This window comes from Diorhabda carinulata, chromosome 11, assembly GCF_026250575.1.
Source record: "Diorhabda carinulata isolate Delta chromosome 11, icDioCari1.1, whole genome shotgun sequence".
NCBI lineage: Eukaryota > Metazoa > Arthropoda > Insecta > Coleoptera > Chrysomelidae > Diorhabda > Diorhabda carinulata.
The window spans coordinates 7,184,088-7,206,526 of NC_079470.1; the positions used below are offsets into that span (position 1 = coordinate 7,184,088).

The 22,439-nt window shown below is 31.6% G+C and overlaps 1 protein-coding gene across 1 annotated transcript in view; it reads right to left on the bottom strand.

The window, feature by feature from the left end:
• LOC130899450 (protein Wnt-1) overlaps positions 1–17,379 on the bottom strand; it is a 56,845-nt gene extending 39,466 nt beyond the window's left edge. Inside the window, exon 1 of the mRNA XM_057809389.1 lies at positions 17,270–17,379. Within this exon, the coding sequence (XP_057665372.1) occupies positions 17,270–17,379 (110 nt within the window). The remainder of the gene's footprint in view (positions 1–17,269) is intronic.
• Between the last annotated feature and the right edge of the window lie 5,060 nt (positions 17,380–22,439).

Below are 22,439 nucleotides of genomic sequence, written 5' to 3' on the forward strand. Positions count from 1 at the left end.
TTACAATATACTGAAATTTTAAAAGCATATAAAAGAACATTACGAGGATAGTTTGTTCATTGACATTTAACTTATGAGTCAACACACGATTGATAAGGCCAGTCAGATATAATTAGCCTGCACAAACGGTCACATTCGCCTCGGTATGAATGATAACGAGTGCTCCTTCACGTGGATCGTTAATTTATGCCCCTTTTATAATGCATCACCCAATTTAAACATACCCGTTTTTGACAAACACTTTTTCTTGACACCAACTTTAATTTGTGAAGGATTTCGAAGGGATGTTTGTCAGATTTCCAAGTGTTCAAATCATCTTGCATCACCTTGATGATAGTTTCTTTGCTCATATTTAACTTATCAGTCAAGACACGAATGTTAAGGCGTTAGTCAGACATGATTAGTCTGCACAAACGCTTACATTCGCCTCAGTATGAATAAGAACGAGTGCTCCTTCACGTGGATCGTTAATTTATGCCTCTTTTGTATTGCATCGCCCAATTTAAACATACTTGTTTTTGACATACACTTTTCTTAACACCAACTTTGCGAAGGATTTCGGAGAGATTTTGCCAGATTTTACTAAAAATGGAAAATAAGTCGTCATTCTCACAGCATACCAATTTGCTATCGACTCCAGGTTTGGAATAAAGCTCGAGGCTCTAGGCAGATGTAGCTGAAGTGCTACATGTTGCTAGTTCTCCAGTTATTATTAAACTCCCGATATAATTGCCAATATAAAACACTTATCGAATTTTTATTCATATTATTCAACACCAGTCCTTTATACAAAAAAATGCGAAAGTAATAATTTAGATATCTGATAGTACTGCCCCTCGTACTCGACCCTTCATTATAAAACATCATGGAGCAGAGATGGAGCAAAAAATAAAATGAGTCTACCATATCCAATAATCGCATTTATAATTAAAATCGGTAAATTTTCAATACAATATGAAGTATGTACTTCTTAACCTTAGAAACAAATTTTAAACTAGAAATAAAATTCTACATGATCTTATCTTACACAACCAAATATTTGCTTAGAGTTTTTTCAAATATTTATTTAAAAAAATGTGATATTACAATTATATTATAACTAATTAAATTATGGCGATCTTCATTTAACAAACAACATTTTCAATGATTAGCTGTTTATTGTCCTAATTACGCCAGCACGGTCCTGACGAGAAGCTTAACACAAACTCAAAGAATCTTTGTATATAGTCCTCTCCATGCAGTAGTGGCTAGTTTTTTGTCGGTGTCCCGGGTGACATACCTTCAACTGTGGAATTTTGAGATAAGGGGTTAACGTATAGCCAAGACAACAAGTATAGATAACACCGATGGAGATGATCGCCGTTCTCACGCTCTCTTCTTTAACTCAACTTTTATTCCTAGTTCGTCATTTTTGGAATTGTGTCTTTTTCGCAATTAAGATTGAGATAGTGTTAAATCTTGAGCATTCCATTCCGTAAAAGTTCTCATTTCACTCGTTCATGTTATCTACGATAGTGATTTATTTCAGTTTGATATGCTTGATACGAAAATATCAAAAACCAGACGAACAAGTGACAAATTTGAGATTTGAGGTACGTATCATGAAAAAGTATGAAATACAAGTCCATTATTTTTTAAATGTGATGTAATGTAATATTTGACATTGATCTGATAAAATCAGTACATACGCTGTTATCTTTTAAACCTAAGTATTCTCTATGATGGAATGTGGACGTGGGATACTTAATCGACGCCATAGAATCTACTCAGACATCTGAGATGTCGTATAAGACATAATGGCTGCAATTGTGTGCTTTGGGCTTTTTTATGATGCAAAAAAGTCCTACAAGAGATAGTCAGCGATGGCTGCAAGATCCAACTCATTTGGGATCAGAAACCCTACCAATGGGCCCAGAATCCATTCTTGGTGTCAATCTACAGCTCCTTTTGTACAGGCGTGAAATTCGACCGGTTACTGGTCTTTTAACCCAACACGATTATCTAAGTCGCCATTTTCACACTTTAGGCATCACGACTAATCCGGAATTACGCTGCTCCATGGAGGAGGAAGAAACTATAGATCACGTCATTGATGTGCGAGGCTTGAACACTTGGAGAAACTCTACAGTTTGCCTAGTGTCGTTAAACAGTCCGATTCAAAGTACATAATTAACTTTCCTAAGGACATCACTCTTAGTTTCAAGTGGCATACGACGGGACTATCAGAAGCTTATGTATGCAACGGTCTCTGACTGCCCACAACCCAACTATTAACTAAGAGGTTGTGCTAAATTTTTTATTTGTATCACGTAAAACTGAATACCTTCAGACATTTGTGGTAATACGTAAAAAATTACCTGAAGTAACATGCATTTCGGAAAGATAATTAATGTCAAGTTGAATGAAACATGAGCATAAATATAACAAAGTTAAATATGTAAGTTACATATAAAAATATGTATCAATAAATCTAGTGAAAATTTTTGTTTAGAGTTTAAAATTCTTGTTAAAACTTGAAAACATCGTTAGATGAAAAATTATAACGTGACTATCTTAGTCTGCCAATTTGAGTATTGGTGAATAAAAAATGATAAGAATTGCTTAAATAGAGTTAATAATTGTTATACGACGATACGTCTTCTTGAGGAGGTACAGATCAATTTCTGGGTATATACATAAGAAAGTGATAAATTATGAAACATTAATCGAAGTGGATATTTTAACTTAACCAGTGTAATCCTCTTCCATGAAATGAATGTTAGTATATTCGATCATCTCAGCAATAAACAAAATTTATTATATTGTTCTGAGCGAGATATTTCAATATGCAATCTGAACCAGAACCAAATTCTTCATTATCCTTCTCTTCAGTTGCTAGTTTGTTCAAAATGACGACATTTTCATCATAATGCCGTTGACTCTAGCTTAAACAACAGCACTATGGTTAAAATGTCAACAATTTAAACAGTTAGATTTCCGTTCTTCTTCTACTATAGTACCATTCAATACTTTTTCCGACTTAGTATCTCAGTTTCCGTGGTAGTTGTAATTATTTCAATATAAGCCAAAACTTGTAATAGAATGTGTTTTGTGTATATATTTCATTTCAATTTTACAAAGTGTACAGAAATGAATAATATTTCTCTAATCAAAAATATACCTGGTAATAGTTCCGAGTTAAGTATGAAGTCAGCTAATACAATTCTAGTTTTTCAGAGGTTTTTGGTAAAAGCATGATCTCTTGGATTTCGTTCATATCATTTTAATCAAGATATCTTATAGATAGCAGTACATAGGCCTCAAATGAGTTTTGCACTGAAGCGATTATTTTGTTGTTATATGGCATAACTGGTGAACAGCAATAATAAATGTTTTAGAGCTGGGCTCCTTTTTTTTAAACAATTGTTGGTTTATTGAGACCTTAATCTACATATTCATCTTGCTGTGTAAACTCAAAAGATTGTTCCAAAAGACAGTTTCAGATTTTTTGTTGTGTGGATGTTGCATTATCTTGTGAAGTTGTTTCTAGCGATGTGGTTGTATGTGTAGATGTTTTAAAAAAGAGATTGTTTAAACATTAGAAGTAGAATTTCAATATATCTACTACAGATTTGAGTTGAGAAGAGTGTTAATATGATTTAGCGTTGTGGTAATTATTTAGGTACTAGAGTTTTTCTACACACTAAGTAGAGATTTATTAAGAGTTGTTAAGGTATGAGTAGGTAGCACAATAAACAAAATTGGATATCTACTCAAACTTACAATATACATTTTACCAAACAAAAAAATGTACACAAAATTATATATAGAACGAAAATCGTAACTCCGCAGAGATGTAGGCGTTCAGATTATTAAAGAAATTTGATTTGGAAGTGCCAGAAGAAGGTAGTTTGTAATTCTCGGGGTCGAAGGATTATTGTTTTATTAAGGAAATTATTTGGGGAATTGTATACCCGTATCAAGTGTTTTTAAATAAGAAAGCACATGACGTGATTGCCACAAGTGATTTAAAATATTCTCTACTTCCCTGATTACAATTCACGATGTTCAAATGTGTGTACCTCTGCTATTATTAAACTGAATCTGGTTTTTTAGTTATGGAAAAGATTTCATTCTATAAAGCATATTTTCGGTACTGCCTTTGGCGATACTCAATCTAAAAGTGTTTCTACAAAATGATAAACATTTTCGTAGAATTCTACTAATATCACGAAAACAAAACTTACCAGTTACAATTCAAGTAGTAAACTTGATGTAGTATGCAAGTAATGGAATTCTTGAGTCAGATATTTACCGTTAGATCTTTAAAAAAATGTTTAAATCTCCATAGAATGCAAATGTAGGCAAACACAAATCGAATAAAAGATTGTTGATATTACTAATTGTTTGAATACCTGCTAAAAGCCATTATAATATTCATTGATGTGCAAAAGAATTCAATAGACACACAGACTACAAACTCGGTTCCGCGTTTAACGGGAATATACTGAATTTCTAGAATTAAAATGTTTTATTCTTTTGTTTGAATTCACTGTTTCATGGAATAATCTTAAAATTCAAACTAAATTTTTACCTGTAAAAGAATAATAGAGTATACATAATAAAGAAAAAAATCGGCAACATCGTGAATTATTATTATTATATATAAACTTTTGATTAGTCACAACTTGTTTTTGTTCTGGAAATATTGTTGTAATGAGTACAAAACATAATTTTTATGAGAGCTTGCGATATGAATTTAAATTCTATTATTCTGAAATGATAAACTATTTTATCGAGACCTAAGTAAAGATAACATGAATTTCGAAATGATAAAGTACTGCCTTGGTTAGAAATGCACTCATCTCAATGTTGTTCCATGACTGAGAGCATTTTTGGATGGCTTTATTCATTGCCGTGGTCTCAGGAAAAAATGGATTTAGCACATTTTTTATTTTTGAAACACAGCCAGAAGCCACATGGTGTTAAATGTGGTGAACAATGTGAATATGTATAAAAGAAGCTCCTCTGGCATGCCGTTTTGAGGTGATGGAGAAGAAACCCGTCAGAACATGCTTGTTTCAGCTTATCATCTCAACATTTTCATCTGTGTTTGAAGTCGAAGGACGTTCCCGTTCCAGCTGACCAATTTTTACTTTTAAAGCTTCATACTTTTTAAAATGACTATGTCATCAAAATAGACAGATTATAATATTTCTTTGGCGTTCTTTGACACTTTCCCTAACTTAAATAGACGTTCGAAATCTATGTTTCACGGCAGACACATATGATTTTATTAACACAGCAGCAGTAGTAGCAAACTACCAAAACGAAACAAATTTTATTATTTCAATACATTACTTACTTGAAATAGATGTAGTCTATTATCTATTATCTTTGACTAGGATGTACTGCTACAGGCGTCATTTTGAAGGAAAAGAAAGCAAAAAGAAAACTAAAATGAAAAATTTTCCGAACTTTAACGTACAGAATGTCACCTGAGAGCTCTCATATATTGCTCCATAAATAAGAATTCTATAGAGCCAAACAAGTTTCAAAATTCCGTAAAAAGCGCAAAGTAAAAATCAAATTTGATTACTTTTTTCAGAGTATTATAAGACTGTTTTCAAATTCAATGCTTGGCAAGTTTTCACAACAGAAACTGACGAAATTGATTTGAATTCAATATAAACAAATCAAATAGTGTCACTCAGAAATCGAAGCGTTACCACAAATTAATATAAGTGAAATACATTTAAGAAGAATTTATCAAGTAAGCAGAATTTATCCTCAAAATTTCTGACTATTGAACGGTGAAGGTGACGAAGCAAGGCGATTGCAGTTAAGTTTGTCTTAAACTTTTACCAGAAATGGGACTCCGTCTTCCCAAAACTCTCGATATTGGAGTGAACGAAATATCCATTAATAAATAATGTGAGAAGGCAGTAATTCAAAAAAGTGATTGTTTGGTGTGCCGTGTCATACGAGCTAAGAATCATTGCACTTTTATTTATTGAAGGAGCGTTGAATCAGCATACTTAAAATTCCATAAAATTATATAGGCAAAGTTCAACATAGCAGCTACACAAAATATTGCTCATCGGCCGAACAGTCAGTTTCGTAAAAGATCTTACGGGGTATGAGTATGCCATAGTGATCTAATAGATTACAATTATAGCTTTTTTGTACGGGGTAGGCTAAAACAAAGAGTTTAGCGAATAATTATTCTAATAACTCGTGCAGTTCGATCAGTTTTTAGAGAATATATACGAACATGGTGCCAGAAGTACGGGGTCCAGCAAAGAAAACAATAATTTAGGAGAAATATCTTTTTATTTTTCATCGTAATCTCATTTTAGCTGCGTAAACTTTTTCCAGAGATGTTCAATAAGTTCGATACCTTCAAGCTCCTCAAAATAGCCACTAACTGCCCAAATCACTTCATCATTGTTGGAAAATCTTTGTCAAGTCCAAATTTTCAGTTAATATGGGATGTACCGCACTTTTCGAAATGCTTACTATGTCTGTTAGGTCGCGCAATTTGGGTCAATGATAATACAGTACCGGTTTGTGAATTTTCTTCAATATTTGTGGAGTCGTCACCTCATTTGGTCGACCACTTCGATGCTAGTCTTCGCAGGTTGAATGGCATCGTTTTAACTCTGCTACCCAATATTTTACTGTTGATAACGAAGTCTCATCTAGAGTAGAATCTAGTTCAGTTTTTATATTGGTTGGGCTAAGGTCTTCCAAATAAAAGTATTGTTTCACATAACTATGACCAATTTTTTCCATATTTACAAATTCAATATTGATGGCTGCCAAACAAATACTAAACAACGTGGTTTCTTCAAACTTGAAACGTCTACGCTGTATAGATTGTGCTCTTTCTAATACAGCGGTATTTTTTAAGCAGCTACCGCCATCTCTAGGTCAGTACAGTTACTTCTGTGACTATACTCGTACAGGCATCTTTTGGACAATCCCGAAAACGTATTCAAAACTCAACATTCAATCTAGCTCACTTTTATTCAATTACCTGTAATTAGTTGTTTCAATCCAAGAGTATTGTACCAAGTGTGAATTTTTCTATATAATAAAAATTGATTATCGAAGTTAACAACTGATATCGGAGTTTTGTTGACTTTAAACAATTGTTTCTAATAACTCTTTTATGTACTTGCCACTTCACTTCACAGGAAAATACGTTATTTGAAAAAATTCCGAGACATATTTGATTTTTTCACAACTTAGAAATAAAAATTGGAATCGACAATTTGTTATATTTTACTGGAGTATACCTGGGACACATTGTATATTTAGAAACAAATGTTTTCAATAAATATTTGAAATTTTCTTCTATTCGAATTATAATAAATATTTTTTTAGTATTCCATCGAAGCTATTCTCCTAGTGCTGTAAATTAGTAATCATTTCAACTTGGAAACTTAACTCACGGATTACAAATTCAATTAATCACTGTTATGCATCATTTAATTAATCTTTATAATCTGTATGTGAAATAGGACGATCAAATGTGGAATGACTGAATAAAAATCCAAAAATCTTACGAATTTCAATGGCGATGGTCTTGATAAGTATCCTGTCTATCAAAAGCGACGGTAGCTGACAACTTTTGATGTATACGCGCCAAGTCGGGCTGTACACGGGCACGAACGTAATCCTGTAAATCTTCGCTGTCAGTCCGGAACGATGTGACCGAACTTTTAATGAAACATTTTAGAAAATTTGGGCAGCCAAGATACGTGCGACGATTTGGAAGTTCACAGATATAATCTCAAGAACGAAAGATTGATTTCGAACCGTTTGGGAGAAATTGCTCGAGTGAAAGGACCACAACTAAAAAAATTATTTGCTGTACGATGAAAAATTGGAAAGAATAAATAGATGTAATTTAAATATAAAATTCATTTGAAATAATATGTCAGTATATGATGTGTCAAAAACATTATTATAACATGGTTACTGATGGGAGGTACATACTGTTAGTAAAAGTTGAAGAAGCCAGAAATAAAGAGCAAACCGAGTATTGCAAACACAATGTAGTACTTGGAGTTAAAGATGCACACACTAACAACGTAATGAAGGCAAGATAAGGTGGAAACAAAAAAACATGTAGTTGATGAGCATATTAAATAAATGATAACAGTTATGAAAAACATTTAAAACAGATTATAATGGTTCCGAGTCAATATAAAACAATACAATAAACTGGACAATTCAAAGATAAATAAGAAGAATAAAACTTTAGGTTGAATATTTTATTCTGAGCTCAATATTCTACCTTCAGAATTCCCAATTATTATTAAAACCTCCTGTATAGATTGAAATAAACTTGACTTTTCGAGCCAGTTCAATGATATTAGGAAGTAGGAGAAAATAATGATGGACAGACAAAAATACCTGAGAAAATTAAAACAGAGTTGAATAAGAAATAAAGAAAAGATACAAGCTACAAAATTATAAACGAACCTGTACTTAAATGAAATTGTCAATCCTTGGGTATAAAACCTTTGAGAATAATCAATCAAAAGCACGTTTCAGCAGGCCATTTCTTAAGTTTCCATTGATAACAAAAAGTTATTTAGATTTGACTTAGTTTCAGGTACATCTGATGAGTACGTTTCACATGAATTTTTTTCACTACAACTGAACTACTGAACAACTCGTACTGTATGGTCAATTTCTTTTGGTCAGTATTCGATATGGAACCATTTAAAAAGACATGTTTATTACAGACCGCTGCTCAATAGTTTCCTTCAGCGGTTAACCGGACCTGTTAAGGTCTACATTAGATGCGTCCGGGATGACCATTTTCTTATCTATAGGCTAAGAACACATTACTAAAAATTACAGCTACTTCTAGATTTTAATCCAGTTAAAATAGGTTACGTTTTTAGTCATAAAATTTCAACCAATTACTTTAAATTCAACCGTGGTAGTTATCCCAATATAAGAGGGGGTGCTATGATTAAGTTGGTAATACGTATTTTACTTAAGCTCCAGGTAAAAAATGGTTAACCAGAATTCAATATTTATATATTGATATATCGATAATCCTGGCAAGTATAATTAATTTACAGAAGTATTTAGTATCACATTTCTTGGAGGGTCTTAGGGACGCAATTCGTATACGACTCTTATTGTAATCCGGGACGCAACTCGTATGTAACCTTACATAAGTTATGAAAGCAATAGAATGCATGTTGACTATTTTGCAAACTATTGGCCCCACTGGAATTTATGGTAGAAGTACAAACGACGCAAGTTTTGTCGACGATGTCTATTTCATACATACGATTTAAGTTCAGATGGATCAGAGAGAACTGGAAACTGGAGCTGGATCTAGGAAAAAAGAGAATATAAGAAGACTTAAATAAGCACGGGACGATGAAGTGGAAGTAAATAAGGAAGTTGCCAAAGGTTGTCAAAAAAAATTGGAAAAATAGTGAAACAAATTTGAGTGGAATGTTCTTAAAACTTTGGCTTCTGGAGACGATCATTTTGTAGTCGAAATGCGTATCAGACAGTGTTTACGTAGTGGTAGTAGTGGTTCCACAAATCCCAGCTTAATTGAATAATATATAATTTAGTATCAAAATTATTTTAAGTGTTTGATTGACCCTCATATTAACTTTCCAGTATTATTTACAATTGAAGGTGTGATTCATATGTTAAATCTGTTAAGCCGGTAAGAACGGATGTGATAAATAGAAGATTTATTTGTACTTTATATCAACAGGTTACTGCGTCGTGATTTATCTCTGAAAAATCTCGGAATTTTATAAGAAGAAGGTGTACCAGCAAACAATAATCATGAGAAAATTCCGTAATGATAAAATTAAAATATTTACCCGTAACAGGTAAAATATGTACCTGATACATACTCGGAGTTTGCATTGAATACAGTAATTTGTCACTATCAATCGATTTTATATAGAATAAATAAATCAAGCTGATAGAAACGGCTTTTTCTCCTTCTTCTTATTTATGTTTATAATAAAATAGATGACGCGGACTGATATGAGCTTCCTTATAAAAAAATAGACATATAATTCGAGTTCAGATTTTTCTCGCTAATGTCAACTCCAGTAAATACCGTTAATACTTTGCTAATTATTCACTTCAGATTGAGATGATGGTTGAAAATACGATCGTGTTTAAAAATTTTAAATTCTTTTTAGTCAGGTGTCCTACTGCAAGGGCGATTATTGCATAAGCTTTAACAAATTTAAATAATCAATAACTAAACTAATACCACATTTTCTATTATTTATTACAAAAAAAAATTATAATACTTCGAAATTGTCTTTGAATACCTGATAAACAACTACCTCCGATTCACGATATTGCAGTGTTCATCTGGGATACGCGAAGGTGCTCGGTCCACTCTCACCATGATTACGGTCCAGTACCTGTGTTCGTTGCATTCAATCCAGTGCAACTAGTGATACGATTATTAGATGCCGATTAAATAGCTTTGCTACTGATTAACAATATACTATAATAGTGTGTAGTGCAGTATGAAAATTGCTTTTAACTTATTGACATATATTTGAATATCCATATGGAGAAAAGATTTAATTAAAAATGAAAGGTATGCCATTATAAAACATTATTTTAGGAAAAACTGGTATAAGTAGGAGAGAAAACAACAAAACGATATTTTGTTTTAGATCAGAATTTGTAACAGAAAAATTTATTGTAATCATTTTTTTCCTTATTTTTCGTAGCAAGAAAGTTTGCACGGAGTCATCGATCTAGAGCACTTAAGTTTAAAGATAGAAAGACAGGAAAATTCCAAAAGCCAACTTTATAATTCCATGGAATAATGCGTATTGATATCAAACATTAAAATTCTTGATTGATTTGTACTGATCGATTAAATATACAGAGAATAATGCGAATAATAGATATTATATGTTAAAAACTAAATATAAGTCCATGGCAAAACTTAAATCAGTATGCAGCATGCTCGGAATTGAATATTATTACTAGAATAGAAGCGAAATTTGGAAAAGGATGATATCGATTTGATTTCAATTGGCAAGTGATTGTACATTCTTTTGTATTGTAAAATATTGAGCACTTAACTAATTCTGAACGTGGAGTGGGTAGGTAAAGGTCGTGCTCCGCGTGGATAGCCATGCAACGATCTTTCTGGAATTAGAGTGTGCTTACGAATTAGACAAACGGATGCAAAGATGAATAAGGAAGGGGGAGTCAGAACTTTCAGTCTTTTGAAGATATCCTGAAGCATACCTTAGTCTAGTGATTAAGTTATCAGTGTGATTGAGTTACTGGAAATGTTGAATATGTTTTTAGTTTTTAAAAATTGATATTGCAAATTTTCTGTAAACACCTCGAGTTCGAGATATTCTTATGGTGCAAATTGATTGAATATTAAGAAACGCCGTTAGAGATATTAGACTTAGAGGATTATCAAGATTTTCTTCAAGAAGAATCATTGCTTGAAGTCACTGGAAATATTTTTATGTCTTTAATCGGTCAAAGATTAACCATACGCTCATTAAACTAACAAATTTGCACTTTTGTTCTGCAAAATTTTTAGATGATGGCTCAGGGAGTCGTTTTATCAATCTAGTGTTAATTTATTTTCATACCTATGGACTTATATTTTCTTGCTTAGCTTTTTTAACTTTGAAGAGCTACAATGCTTTCTTAATTTCTGTGGAGCAGTTGGATATTTCCTTGACTTTAGATTTCAAATTATATTGCTGGTACCTGTTAGAGTATTGTCTGTAGTCGGTGAGAATGTGCTTGACAGACATAGAAACGTGACAATTTTTTGAGTGAGTTTGGTGTGGTTAATACATCTTCTTATTGTCAAAACTTCTCTCCTACTCAAAAAATTTAAATGCAGAGGTGAGAAGTAGATGGATGGACTCTGTCTAGTGCCATAAATCTTGAGTGAAGGTTTTTAAGTTAAGTCATGAGATCAGTATCAAGCTGAACTAGGATTTCTGAAGTGTGTAGTATATGCATAACATTTTTCATATAAACAAATATCAAAGATTCAGAAGACACAATTTGGAAATATTATAATATGTAACGTTTATATTTTAGGCTACTTTTCAGGCATTGGGAATTACTGTGGATTTTTATATAATATATTTGAAGTAAAGGATTACATTAATCTTATAGCTGGAATTTGTTGAGTAATGCCAAAATATCTTTATCTTTCTGCCATATTTTCAATCATATCTATCATCTCTTCTGTTATCTATAACTGGAAAAGGCTTTCGGATTATTTATTACAACGCCTGTATGTATAGATTCAGATTTCTTCTAATATTATGAGAAAACCACTTTCAGTTCTATCAAACAGACTAGCGCATTCGCCAATTTATAGAAGTAAATTAGAAATATTTATTTAGGTACAGTTAAGTTGTTTATAACAACTTTGTAGTTGAAACCACATAAGCCTGTGGGTAATTAAACTCTTTGTTGTAATTAACACTTTCATAACATTCTTGGTTTCCTTTTATAACCAGAACCAGATGTTTTCGTAGATATTCAGTCATACTACAGTTGAAACATTTAAACAGAAAATAAATGGAATTGTCTTTGTGATATTTGCATGCACAAAAATTCGATATCTTTCATACAGTCGAACTATCATTTATTACGAATATTCCTTTTATGATTCTCTGAAATAAGATACCCAATTCGTCGAAGGTTTTCTTCGTAAAATTTGTTTTTTGAAAGGAGCAGATTTAAGTTACAAGGGCTGCTACTTGAGTTTTGAGATATGACAACACTTATGTCAATATGTCAAGTTTGACATTGTCATCATATAGATTGACATTTTTATTGTGAACGTACTCAGAAGGTGTTGTCATATGATTGATATTTGAGTCGTTTACAGATACTTCAAGCATTCTTGTCAAAAAATGTATTTTCGTGCGATGATTTGCTATAGCTTGGATTGAACCAACAGCAATGTGCATGCGCTTCGACTTTTGATGATAAAGCACCATCTCGAGACACCGTGTTTTGCGGGTTTTCCAAGTTCAATCGCTACAGTATGAATTTCGTAAAGATCTTTCAAAATCTGCTGCTGTGCCAGAAAACATCGATGCGCATACATTCAATATTGCATGAACATTTGGTTCTCAAAAAAATGTTTACTGCATAATTTGACAATCAAATCAATCGGTGCAAAGAAATGCTGGAAAAAATCAATCGCGATGCTTCTAAAGATGTCAAAAGATCGTGACAGATAAGTAATTATGGATTAGGCATATGAACCCGATATCCAACAAAAATTGTTCCCGCACGAAGCACTTTGAAGCAAATGGTCATCTGTTTTTTTTGGAATAACCGGACATGTCGCCATCGTTCCATTAGAACAACGTATAGCAGTCAATTCTGAATAGTACACCAGCAATTGTTTGCCAGAAGTTTTGAAAAAATTAGGGAAAGCAATCACAAAAGACGAATCAATTTCCACCACAAGAATGCTCTCACACATCAGTTCAAACAAAAACCGTCGAAACATCGAATCGATTGGTCATCCGCCATACATTTCTTGTTTGGTGCTCAATGATTCCTTCTTATTTCCGCAGATCATCAAATAAATTACGAAATCAACGTTTTCCTACACCTGAAGAAGCGCTGGATGCGTTCAAATCACATGTTTTGAGGGTTATGGAAAATATTTTGGAAAAAAATAAAGCATATCCAATTATAACTATTTGTCTATTTCAAGTAGCAACTATCATCTGACATAGAAATTATAACAATCTTCGTAATTTCAGATATAATGCAAAAAAACGTCATTAACTATAATGTCAAGCACAACATATTCAATTTGTATCAAATATCAGTAAAAGATTGAACAAGAATCAAACCTATTCTGGTCATCATTGATCAAAGTTAAAATCTCCACGAGAGCCTCAAAGTTTCTAGAGATTCTAAGTTATTTCTAAAATTTGATTCTCTAATATTCAAAGAATTTGGACTACTCTTTTATGATCGCTGCTTCTCTTCAAGTCAGAATTAAGAAAAAATCCATTCCAAGAGGGGTTTTCCTTGTCTCTAAATATTTCAAATGAATAACTGTCAAGTGAAGATTCATCAGAATTTTCAAATTCAAGATCTGCTGGGTTCCTAAGTATTAAGCAGTTCAGTAGGAGGAACAAAAAGTATAAAACGAGTACAATATGGAAGAAGATTATCATTGAATGGAAAATTGATAGCTTAACAGATTACCTCTTCTGTCGTGGAAAGAGAATAAAAGACAAAAATGAATACGACACAAATAATTATAAGATTCAAAAATGACAATTTTTTGATTTGCATGAAATAAATCAACTTTTTCGGTATTATATAACTTGAAATATCATGAAAACATGCAATTCTTATATTCAATTGTAAGTCAAAACTTTAACAAAAAGCATTGTAATTGTTCTAGTATAGATATTTTTCGTTCGCAGAAATTACACAAAAAACAATTAATATGAAGATCAGACTGGGAGCGTGTACAGAATCAAGTCAATGTCAAAATAGTCTTTACTCCACTGAAAACATTTAAATATCCATAAAATCGTTTTATGACGACAAAGTAATTTTACAGATAGTAAATTTACTTGGCAGTAAACTTTTTTTAGGAGCTGTGAGAGATTCTTCTCGGTGTATAACGTTCTTTCGGTTAAAATATGAATCGCTTTGTATCCACAAAGGAAATATATTAAACTAATTAACTATAAAGTTCCGACGTAGGTTCAAGAATTCCCTTTATATATGCACTTCACTAAGCATTAGCTTCTTCAAACCCTGCGTACCAATAAAATAATTTACTGCTTTTAAGCGCAGCTATTAAACTCTTTCAGGAATTGATGCGAATAACTTTTGATTAACATCTCATGAATATATTCATGAGGATGTGCGTAAGGACATACTATTTTTATGATCTACGATATGTATTAATTAAAACACGAGATATAAACTTGAAGATGCTCAGAATCTCATTCATTTTTCATTTTATTAATAAAGATATTTATCTAGGTAATCAGTTTTTTTTCACTTTTTTATATCGATGTTTATTAGGACTTTGTAAACTTAATTTTAAAAAAATAGGATAATTCACACAACATTTAGGTAGTTTCCTAAGAGATGTTATCATTAATTTATTTATCACAATTTGATTTAATGGAGAATCGCAATATGGAACATGCTTGGATATCGCATTTTGTAACGGTCATTAACGTAAATCAGATAATGCTAATAGCAACATTACAATTAAATCAAATGATGATATTTTGGAATTTAAACTTGCCGTTACAAACCAACTATCAAGTTAAATCTAAATAATTATTATAAACTATGTGGGTACTCTGAAGACTTGTGTCTTCTAGTTTACTTTAACAACTACGTATTTTCAATCTTCGTATTGCTTGGTGATAGTCTAGCAATTGCAGGGCTTCAAGATTGTCACTTAGATGTAGACTAGATTTATGCTTTTTTTTATTTCGTCTTTACCTGTTGGGATACCTGAATTTATGTTAAAATCTTTGTTACGTATATTTTCTAAGGGGCATTTACAATATCGCGTGATACTTTGATAAGTTTGAATGCTCGTTATATCGTACTTCCCACAGTTGGATTTTTTAGAGCCACACCAGCTTCAGTATATAATCGTATATTGAAATGATGTTACATTCCAATAAGTTATATTGGCGGTGAAGTAACCAATGATAATGATTAGATTTTCAATTTTGTTCTGATTTTTCGTTACTACATTTATAATTCTAGGACTCTATCATATAATTACCAAGATAATGGGTCAAGTTTCAAATCCAAATTATTTAAGATGAAAGTCGGAATAGCATGATAAGCATGGTATATTGAAAACAGTGTATCGTAGAGGAAAAATATGTAAAATTGCTCAATACAATACATTGGTGAACAGAGAATGAAATTAATGAGATTGATACAAGATTTTCTCCAAAAAATGAGAAAATACTTTGAAACTTACTGTACTATTATTGGAATCAGGAAATTACTCTTAAAAATTTTACACCAGTTATTTGTAACCAATAAAAAATAAGAAAGAGAAAAGGAAAGTAAGAAAGATATTCCAGTGGAAAAGACATCACAAAAAAACAATGTTTTTCTTTATTATTCAAGTTATTTTTTTATTTTATTACTTGAAGGTATTATTCACATTTTGCGATGGCACAATTTTATACTGCGTGTATAAAATAGTGCCTTGTTTAAACTTAAAATAACTTATGAAGATATTTTTTGAAAACTATATTTTAGTTAGACAATATAATAAAACAAATCTTTTACTCTACCTTTTCGATAAATTTCAAAGAAACAATATACATTATTATTTTTAAACTTTAAGTACTTGTTATTTTGATTATTGCAATTATTGTTTATTTGGAAAACACAGGTTGAAAATAGCAATTTGAGCTTGTTTTCGATATTCTTCGATTCTCTTGGAAAAAAAATGGAACTGACCTCATGGACTAATTATTTTTTTCTTGTTTTCACTAGTTTCTTTTTTTTGGTTTCCAATGTTCTTACGAACTACTATGTATTGTTAAATTGAATCCATAATATTCTATAATTTGGAATTTGGAATGTCGAGTTCTAGTTGAAGAAGTTTTCCAAAAATATTAGACGAAATTTCATTTATTTTTAGAAAATCTTTTTGAAATGAACTCCGCACCAATAGATTGCATTTGTACTTTGTTAATATAATAATATTATTACCGAATACAGTGTATTTTGGAGGGTAGTAAGGGTTCCAATCCACCAAAAGATTAATTATTTCTCTTGGTATAGAGATTTTCAAAATTTGAAACATGTTATAATGGATGAAAATTCTGGAGTTTGGTTACGAAATATTGTTAATGAGATATAAAATTATTTTTATATAGAAATATAATTTACACAAAGATATTAATTTAAAAGAACGCTTTCTTTCAAAAAAAAATGTTTCGGATATTTCAAACGTCTTCAATATCATTTTAATGCCGTAACTTTGGTGTCAATGATCACAAATTATTTTTTATCTAGCTATAAATTTCGTCTAATTCAATCATTCTTTCAAATTTTGTCTAACTTAATCGTCTTAAATTTTTCTAATAAATAATTTTACTCTCATTAAAGGCAAATTTTGGTATATAAATAATATTTTAATGAACATGAGTAAACATAATGTATTGTTTCGGAATATTTACACTGTAATTAGCAATGATGTGCGACAAAAAAAAAGGAAAAAAAATTCGCATACCACCACATGGATCCCTTCCCCCTGTTTTTGCTCCTAGCTGATATATTTCCAATGTTACTGCTATCGGAAACGGAGAGTAACATCACAATAACTGTCACTGTCACCTTCATTCTGTCAATGTGCACCCGCATGTCACCTTTCGTTCCGATAAAACCACGACAATCGAACACACCAGTCACAAAAAATAAACAATATCACCTGAAAGACACTGTTTAGTATATTTACTTACTCGAGGGGTTTGAGATGATGTGGGGGTAGGGGGTCGAAATCGGCCGATATTCACCGAGTAGTTTGAGGAGGAGTCATATGTCCTGACCACCCACTGACGAGTCCTTTGACGTACTGAGATACCTGCACGTGTGGTCCTTAACACGTGCATCCTTGCCCCTCCTCTTTGCAATATTCTATCCAATAACGTGGCTTCACCACGCCTAAGGTCGTGCCTACTGCGTACAATTTACCGCCATTGCTCGGTAAAAATGTAAGCAGAAATTGTACATACCTTTTCGGAAAATTTCAGAAGCTTTCGGCGGATGTAACATAAACTCAAAATATTCTAACGTCGACTATATTTCTTTATCTTTATATTTCTAACATGAGACTGTGAGAGTTTTTGTAATTTTAAACTGGAATTCCAACGATCTTTATGAGAAGGTATGATATGTATTTGGCATTTCCTTTTGTTTTGTTTTTTTTCTACTTTCTTCGGTTTGGGAACGGAATGTGGGATTCTTTGTTCATTCAAGTTTTGGAGGTACCGGCATTTCAATTATTCTTCTTTTATTATAAATTGATTAACGACAAAATCGCATTGAACCCAGTATATATATAATAAGTATATTGATACCAGCGGTTTTTTGAAAATGGAAGTACTAATAACAAAAATCATGGACACAAGACTTTACGTATTTGAACTTTCTTAAACTTTAAATAAGAGAACAACAACATTTCTCTCAAAAGTCGAAAATTTATGCTGACATTTTGTTTTGGAAGGAAGGTGTGAAATGATCCTTGAGCTGACAGTAAACCATTGCAGTATAAACGATTTTTATTTACTCACGTAAATACTCTTTTCACTCACGTCGTTGAATATATTATCAGCTCGTTAATCGTTTTAATGGATTCAAATATTTGCTATTTTTGACGTCTTTAAAAACTCATTAGAGAAATAATATTGGATTACCTACATTGATTTAGTCGTGAACATAAACTAATATAAGTCAATTAAGACAGCTAACTTTGGACTTAGTTTAATTTCTTTTTTTTTCTTTCCTATATTTCAGACAAAGGATTTTGGCGGCACTGTTTTAAAAGACATAAGTAGGAATTACCAAAAAGAGTCAACTAACCACCGTTGTGTGGACTAATTCATGCCATAAAAAACGTTTATCTTATTTATTTGAAAAAACTGATTAACCAGCCAAATGAAAGACGATAGGAAAAGATGCAGTGGCACCTATACTCGCCGACCTAACTACCAGCTTATCAAAATAAACAAAAAATAATAATAAAAACACAAAAAAGCAGTGATAAAAAAAACGAATAACAAAAAAATACATTCCCACAACTTGTATCGGGCGCTTCTTTCTTTTTTTTACACACTTTTTCTTTCTCTTTCTTTCTTATATAGGAGGGTGCATCGAGCGCACATTTGCAGGTATATAGACGATATCTTTAATCCCTGTATTTAGCTTGAAATGTTTATTACCGTAAATAAAAGAGTTAACAACAGAATAACAAACAGTTGATATTTTCCTAACCTAACCTAACCTAACCATTCTTAAATTAAAAGGCTTTTTTGTAGAAAATTCAAAATAACGCATTTTTTAATTATTTTGAACCGAATAAAAAAAATTTTGTACAATATTTTATATAATATTGAGCATTTCCTCATTTTTGAAAATCTTAGATGTGGCTGATGGTTTTTCATTTTGTCATTTGCCCATTTTTAGGACTCACTTCGGCAGATCTTGTGCGCTCATCGAACGATCTTTCAGATTCGAGACAGGTCGTAGTCGATAGACCAAACCCCGTTCCTAAACCTTAAAATTTTCCTCAAACCATTAAAAAAATCGACGAACATCTCTCTAGTTAAAAAGGATTGTTCTACTGTGCTATTGTTCCAGCTACTAACATAGAAAATACCTTTAATGTTTCATTTCATCAACAAAGTTGAATTAACCTAAAAATTGTTTCTTGAAAGATTGTGAAGCATCAGCAATATTCACACCATAAGCTTGATAGAGACTTCAATACAGCAATTCTTTCGCAAAAGTTTGCCAAAAGTACGGTATCTGGAATTGCATTAGCACGAATTGAAAGAAATTGATTAAACACAAAGAAACATTTGCGATTTGCACTTTAAACGAAATGAAACCGATCCTTTCTTGAAACAAATCGTCACTGGCGATGAAAAATGGGTCCTGTACAGTAATATATTACGAAAGCGATCGTGAAGCAAACACCAGGAATCATTAAAATCCACATAGAAAGCTGACAAACAACAAAAAGCTCATGCTGTCAGTTTGGGGGGGATTATAATGGTGTTGTGTTTTTTGAGCTGCTTCCAATAAACCAAACGATCATAGAAGAACAGCCAGAATCCTCAAATCGGAGAGGTTTAGTGTTCCATCATGATAATGCAACGCCTCACATATCTTTCGCAATTCGTGGGAAACTATTGGACCTTGGCTGAGAAATGATGCAATATCAACCATAAAGCCATGATCTGGCTCCATCAGATTACCATTTATTTCGAAGTTTGCAGAATTCTCTCTTTCACAAATGACGAGGACCATCGCACCTGGTTCAGTTTTTTGCTGATAAAGACCAGAAATTTTGTGAGCTGAAAGAAAGATGGCAAGAGGGCATTTAGCAAAATGAGAATTATGAGTTTAAAATTGATTAAAAATTATTCTTTGTTAAGTGTTTTATTTTATACCACAAAACTGAAATCACTTTGTCGCCAATCAATAAATTATTGTGCAACACATTTACAAAAATAGAACTTTTACTACGCGATATTGATAAGGTATAGTGCAAAAGAATAGTGAATGAATAGTTTTATTTACAATCAACGGTTGTGCTTCGTTTCGAAGGTAAAATTCCAAAAGTCAATGTCACTATTTTCTCACGCTCACGTTTCTTTAAATTTCTTATGTATGTCTTTTTTTATCTTATTTTGAATACTCCGTGGAAAAGAATGTATGAAATAAATTTCGACATTTTTTTAAGATCGATTTTTATGTTTGAATCGTCTCAGGCCATATTTAAGATAATACCAGGAATCTTCATTGATACGCTTTTCTGAATTTTTTTGTTGGTGTGTGGTTGAATCGCTTCGTGACTTTTTTGGACGTCTAATATATAGAAATATAATTCAAAAATTCCATTATTCAATTGACTACATGTAAATCTAATTCCTATTGACATAATAATGGCTAAATTACTAATCAGTGTATTCGAATTCAAATTATAATGGAATTTGAGTAATTTTCTTAGACAATTGAGAAAATTCACTGATACGAGGTATAATTTCACAATATTTGAGTATAAATCTTACACGGATAGTAGTTATACTAAACTGTTTTCATTTTCAATGACAATCTTTGAATATTTTCAAAAATTCCTTGTTTTTTGAGAAATTACAAGAAAGTACTTTGATTTAACACTATAGAAACATTGCATAGATGGCAATAGCCAAGCCGCTTGAATTTATGCTTGAGTCTAGATTACTTAAGCGTCTTTAGTAAGTTTTGAATTTAGAGTGGAAGGAATATTTTGAATAAAAATGAGACTAAAATAATTCACAACGATATCATCATATCTTAATATAATAGCTTTTCCGAATATAATAGTTTTTTCATTGTAAAGTAATTAAATAAGAATATCTTGTAAGCTTCTCGAACTGAGTGTAAGATAATTGAGTGATATAACACTGCATAATAAATTTACTCAGAATCCCTATGATAAATTTTTGAATAAAATTACGAAATTAAATTTCTTTCTTTTCTTATTTCTTAGACCTTTTGATATGTTAATGTTTCTAAATGCTCTTGATTTTAGGTCTCAAAATATATTTCGATAAAAAGTCGAAACATCAAATTTTATCTATCTTTCAGAAATTATTAAAAAAACTAAGTTTGAAATAGAAGAGACCTAAAATCAAGAACATTTAGAAACATTACGAAATTATATAGTAAAATTACTAATCGAATTTTTTTTTACCGATTAGTAACTATTATGAAATGTATAGTCACTTTCTCAAACTGAATTGAATTATTTTGATCAGTAAATTTACCAAATTGCTTTGCGTAAAACTTCGTACACATTTTTAGTGAAATTACCGAAGAAATTTTTAACAGTGTAGTCAAAAACATTTGAAGCAGGTAAAGTCAAGAAAACAATTGAAATAGTAATCGAAATAGAAATCGATAGATTTATTTCGAACTAATTAACTGACATGGATGAATACTTGATCCGATTTAGAATCCGTCAACTATTTCAAGAAGAGATTTAGTATCAGCTTACTCAAAATAAAAAAATTGTCAATGTCGGGTATAAGTTCAACTATAACAAATCATTGTCGTCCGTCCATAATTGGTTCATTTTCATATTTAGATGGCTCATATCACTTAAAAATGGTGTCTTACTTTAATAAAACCATAGGCATATAACTTTTCCTGATCATCTTTTGTACCTACTTGAATGAATTCACGACACAACAGACACTGCAAAATTATCGTTCTAAATTCGCCATAGTAGTAAACTGACAAGTCCTAACGTGCTTAAACTCGTCATTGCTTATCTCAACATATGAGAGTATTGATAATAATAGTTGAAATGGATGAAGCAACTGATGGTAAAAAAAGTACACAAGTTACATGCGAAGAATTCCTGAAGGACATTTTTAAAACAATACCATTGTATCAAATATCATAAACATGTATCAGCATTTATTCTATTTTTGTATCAAATAACGTAAACATGTATCAGCACTATTTTATTATAAATAAGATGTTTGTAAACAATTCGATGATATTTAATGTTTATAATTAGTTCGATCTTGAGATTAATTTTATTCATATAAATATTCAAAAATAAAGTTTTTAAAAATAAATTTCGAAACTCGAAATTTATAAGTGGCGCAGTCATTCGGATTAGTGCGGTC